Source organism: Micropterus salmoides, unplaced genomic scaffold (genome assembly GCF_014851395.1).
Source record: "Micropterus salmoides isolate LMB-PRFRI ecotype aquatic unplaced genomic scaffold, ASM1485139v1 Ms_hic_scaffold_17, whole genome shotgun sequence".
Classification (NCBI taxonomy): Eukaryota; Metazoa; Chordata; class Actinopteri; order Centrarchiformes; family Centrarchidae; genus Micropterus; species Micropterus salmoides.
This window is the reverse complement of record NW_024040817.1, coordinates 18,680,386-18,686,063: the sequence shown is the minus strand read 5'-3', so window position 1 is coordinate 18,686,063 and position 5,678 is coordinate 18,680,386. Positions and strand designations below refer to the sequence as shown.

General features: G+C 43.1%; 1 protein-coding gene across 1 annotated transcript; it reads right to left on the bottom strand.

The window, feature by feature from the left end:
• Nucleotides 1-262: 262 nt before the first annotated feature.
• On the bottom strand, nt 263-2,493 carry lratd2a (LRAT domain containing 2a). Its single transcript, XM_038725604.1, has one exon. It carries the CDS (start codon nt 1,972-1,974, stop codon nt 1,150-1,152), a length of 825 nt encoding a protein of 274 aa, XP_038581532.1. The 5' UTR covers nt 1,975-2,493; the 3' UTR covers nt 263-1,149.
• Between the last annotated feature and the right edge of the window lie 3,185 nt (nt 2,494-5,678).

Below are 5,678 nucleotides of genomic sequence, written 5' to 3'. Positions count from 1 at the left end.
AGTCAACTTTGTGAGATCAGGATTAAAACCCAAGATAGCTCTCTATAACCCTTATACATTGATTTCTGCAGCCTCGTGGCAGTCCAGAAAGTAAGCTGGTAAAAAATAAACCACTTACTTCAAGGTTATAGGAACTTTCTGATGTAAAACTGCTCTAAGAAAGTAAGCGAATTGACTGAGAAGTACAGAACATGTAAGCTATTTGTTTTACCCTATCTGTGGTAACTTGTGTTTGTGAAAAACACCACATAGACTACTATTATTGGATAATAACATGTTAAAAACACCCATCAAACTATGAACTCACCGGTTCATAAAGTTGTCTGTAGAGGAAAATATCAAATTTTCTCTGTTTTGACTACAATTAAGAAAATGTGTCTTCTGCAGCAGGTCACAACAACAGCAATTAACCTTTTAAATTACATTCATTTGTAAGAAACACTTCACATGAAGATGACAGGACGAGCATTTTAAACACAGTGTTAGTTGATCAAAGAAAATGATGTGTCTGCTTTCTAATTCTTGTGCATAAAAGAAAAACAATATGACAGAAGATTCATTTCAAAAAGAGACAGGATGGTTTACTTTACCTTTGGGTACAATTACGACAGACTTTGATCAGTGTTACACAGATCAGCTCCCCAACATTTTCTTCAGATATGTTGGTGTAAGAATTACCCTTAAAGGCAGAAAGCTCTTCTGTGAGCAGCTCTGACACTCTGCTGTCTGGGTGAGCTGAGGAAGTTAAATCACACAAAGATCAAGTAACAGGACACACTATGGATAGAGAAACACACACTCTACTTACAGAATCATGACAGCTTGAGACAGATGGGGGAAGCTTTTATAAAACTATACATTCTGTGTGGCTCTGCTGCTGGGTTACAAACAAGCCTATCAATTCAATTCCTCTCAGATAATTGAATTCATAATTGCTAAGGCCATTAAGCATTGGAGGATGTTGAGGATTGGTGCTTTAAGGCAATAATACACGTGAAAACATGGACCATAACTGAAATGTCCAAGTGGAAAATTCTCCAATTAAAACTAAAGTTAAGTTGTGGAGGCTTGCTATAGATTAAAGCAGGGTGTAACAGTTTATGTTCTGTAAAGGCTACTCTACTTGCAAAGCAATTGTTCTGAAGAGCATCAGTCGGCGTCTGGCTCACTTTTTATCTCCTCCACGCGGCTGAAATGAGTGGCCAGCTCCTGCAACACGGCTGTCCTGCCCAGATGATCGTTCCTCCTCTTCTCCATGACCATGTCCTCCAAACTCTGAAACTCCAACACGTGCGAGTGTTTGTCGGACATGAATATTTTCAACCTGTAGGGCTGTTTGCCTATCCGTATCTCCCCACCCATTTTGAACTCCCTCTTGCCGAACATGCACCAGGCTGCAAAGCACTCGGAGTTTCTCCAGCTCAGCTCCCGGTCCTTTAAACCCACTTGTTCCATCGCGTTCTGCACCACCATGTCCGGACCCAGAGCCTTGAATTTGTAAAAGTCGTTCACAATCCTGCACCTCCTGCCTTGACTCGCATCTGTCAAGAAGCTGTTTTTCACTTCGGCTCTGTGCAGGTGCACCACCTGGAAGTCCCCCACGTAAACAGCCCAGTGCGGGTACTGACCGGTAGCCACAAACTCCACCAAGTCACCTGCTTTACATTTGTTTAGTAGATTCTCAGGGGAGTAAACCTCCAGGTTGGCAGACTTGGCGCTCTTCTCGTAAATGCATTCATCTCTGTTATAGACGGCGCACTCCACCTCGTCATGCTGGTCGTACTGTTTCTCTTCCTGATTCGGGTCTCTGTCTGTACTATCGACCGCACAGCCATCCTCCAGCTCGTCGTCGTCATTAGAAAATATATAAGAGACTCCGATCCGTGGACCGTCCTCCGTGTCCACGCCGTTCGGGTCCACTGTAGGAACTTCTGCATAACTTAAATGTGACAGCTTGTCCATCTGGTTCCCCATGCCGCTGTTAGCAGCCTGTGTAATACGATCTGATGCCGATAGCTGTTACCGGTCGCCAAACATCACCGACAACTGCCACAAAACCTCACAGGTCAAAACTTCCTTCGCTCTGCCGTCGCTCAGGTTTTATCCAAATTACGCATACGGAGTACATCCGTGGTGTGACTGCGGGTATAACCTGTTAGTGCCCCATCAACAAGTGGGATTGGAAGGAGAATACAAACTGGTTTCAAATTCAGCGAGGAGTTATTCCTCAGGTGTAGCCACGTAGACTCACCTGCTATTTCCCTGCTTAAAGTCTTGTCCACCGGTTGTCACATAGGAAACAATAAGAGTTAAAATCCAAATCCTCGATCATATGTGTGATAAACTAGTCCAGTGTGCTGGCGGGGGGCGCATACGCTGCGCACTGTGCAGCAGAGATCCGGCCCGGCGGTGAACTGAAGGCAGCTCAGTGCCTCGGCATCGCCACAGCGACACTCTCCAGCTCCACACAGCTTCGCTTTTAAAGCGGAAGTGCGCGTTATTTCCATCACCGCACCTTTAATATCCGCTCCTCATCTCCAGAGGAGAACTTCAGTGCTGTTTGAAAAAAATGTTGTGCCTTTGTCTTAACCGTGCTGATAATAAAGCATGCTGTTTGATGCTCTGAATTACTTTAAATAAAGCGAAATTCAAACAGGAAGAAAAAAAACATCCTTTGAGACTTGATGTTTGGGGTCAATTGATTTCCTTATTTTAGTTGATTCACCTTTTAGTTGTTTTACTTTGATTTGTTATCTTTATTGTACACTATTTTATTTAGCTGTTTTATTATCATTGTTTCAATTCATTCATTCTGTTTATTATTACATTATATTAAATATTATATTTTTTTGTAAATAACTGTGTATAGCTACCTAAGTACATAAGTAAGAAGAATAAGCAAACCTCCCTCCGACTGGGTTTAGTGGCTACACATGTGGTACACAGTGAGGAGGACTGTGAGGGGGCCAACATCTGCGGATTTTTTACTGTTTTGACCACCTGTCTGTCCTTGAATGAACTGAAGCTGTGCAGTCATTTGCTCCCTCTCCATCCCCTGGTGGGACCATAATGTCTCCATTACGTTTGTAGTGGCTTGTGGCCTGCCTAGACTCACTCTCGGTTATGAGCTATTTTCTCACCACTGTATCCCACAGGCAAGGGGAATGTGCTCAGTATGCCCCAAAAATGATAGACTCTGCAGCAGCCTCTGCGTGAAAACACCTGTCCTGGAAATGGTATGGCTGTGTGAGTGAGAGACTTTGAGAGATGCTAAAGGTGTGTGAGCATGTTTGACAGGCTGTAAAGAAAAACTCAGTTCATCTCTATGAGGAAGGGAGACAGACAGAGACACAAACTATGACAGAGCGGATTAACCTGAGTTTGGCACCAGCACTGAGCTGGGTATGCACAGAAGGGGCTGATTTCAAATGTACTGCAAAGTCATCCAGTGCAGTAGATATGATACAGGACGTGTCTCAGCAGAAAGAAACATCTCTTTCTTATCCATTCAACTAGTTTAAACAGACTGAATGGCCTCACTGGCCATAGTGGACTCACAGATTAGCATGGAGGCCTTTGGAAAGGATTCTTTAAGACTATCAGGTTAATTAAGAGCTGAGCTTTCTTAGAGCCGTACAGGATCACACTGTGTGATTTCCAAGCCTATGTAATCCAGATTGAATGGTTTCCCTGATTAGTAAAATTTAACCTGGGTCACAGGGTTCAAATCAAACTTCTTCGAAGATGGAACCAACATGACACTAGCAGTGTCAGACACTTTCCCTGTAGCACTAACATGATGTTGACATTTGGGGTTCTGAGGGATGACTATTGGATGGATGTCCCCCTCAGGAGGAATCATAACTAAAGTGTTCCCCTGACTTTTTATCATTTAAATTTGGCAGACACTTTTATACAAAGCTACTTACATTTGAGGAACAACATACAAACATCAGTAAAATAAGAGATCTACAAGCAACGATAGATACAAGTAAGAGCTATTAACGCATATGGCATCCATCGTATAAATGCCTAGGGGCAGCAAAATGAGTGAACAAATGAGGAGATAGAAGAAGAGCACAGGAAGTGCATGTTAGAGGTTAAGGTTTAGAGGTGTTAGAAGAGGAAGTGTTCTCAGAAGAGATGCGTTTTCAAGAGCTACTTGAAGTTAGAGAGGGACACTTCTGCTCCGATGGCATGTGCTTCTTCCACCATCGCGGTGTCACAAATGAGAACCACCAGGACTGAGATTGCCTTGAGTTGATGGCAGAGCCAGACAGTGTTTCTTGGAAGAGCGCAGAGGCTGAGAAGGAACATAAGCCTGTATTATAGTGTTTAGGTAGATGGGACCCAGAAGTCACTCTCTATGCAAGCATTAATGATTTGATCCTGGACCATTTATATATTTATTTATCAAGAGCCATAATCTGGTCAAAAACACTTGTCTTAACTAAATACCTGCAAAATTAATCACATTCCGGTCATCTGTACTTTTTAGCGATTAGTGCTAATTAGGAAAACATGCCTGCTAATCATCTGCATATTAACATTGTCATTGTGAACATGTACTGGAGTTAGCATTTAGTCCAAAGCAGCACTGTTCCTAAATACAGCTTCACAGAGCTTGTTCAAAAATAGTTGTTTCCATTTTGATTTCTTTGGCAGTACAGATAATCTTAGATTCAAAATGTAGTTCTCTTGGAGTCTAGGTAAGTTCAATATAAAAGTGCGCATCTATAACTAGTCTACACCAAGAGCGATGAAGTGTAGCATTGTGGACAGACCTGATAATGATGCAACACGATTCAGAGGAACATTATCTAAGATGTACTTCCAGTTTCGCTTGAAATGAGGTAAGGATGATAAAGCACCAGAATGCAGTATGAAAGAGGCCGGTATAATTTCGCCATCACCTTCAGCGACCTTTCATGAGCTTTGGCTGAAGTTCCTGCATGTACTGTGTACTTGCACAACCTTTTTTGTTCTTTTTTCTATTCCTGACTTTTCTCCCATTTCAGTCTGAAGCCCTGCAACAGTCCCCGTTTGACAACACATATGATGGAAGTCAGAGATAACAAATCTGCTGAAGATGTATTACACCTTTCCCGCGCATCAGTGCATGGCTGAGGGTGTTAGGAAAGAAATGAAACTGTTGGAGTGGTAACACGCCACACCATTTGACCGCTTCTCAGAGCTTCTTAATCTAAAGTGGCATGACCCAGTTTACACCCCTGGTGCCCTCCCAGTGACACACTGTAATTTGTGGTGCTGGGAAATTACTGGAGCAGGGAGGCCTGGGAGATATAGGCAATTAGGCGGGGCTCCACCTGTCCGGTGGGGGGAACGGCCAGGCACAGACTGACACCTTCCTTCAAAAAAATGTGGGTTTATCATAGCTTTTCAAAGGCTTCACATGCATGTTTCAGACATTGTTTTTCAGCTCAGCTTCCATTTAAATCTACAAGGATAGGTGAACAAGTGTATACTTGAGGCAGATGGACAGAGCATCCGGACCGCTGCGTCTTGCACACCATCTGCTCCACCTGGCTAGGAACACATCCACCAAGTACGGCTTAATATCATGTAATGTGATTGGCTACAATTTAGAGCCAGTAGGGGTTGGAATCAGTGATCCGAGACCACAAAATACAGATCAGGAAAAACAACACCAGGAGACA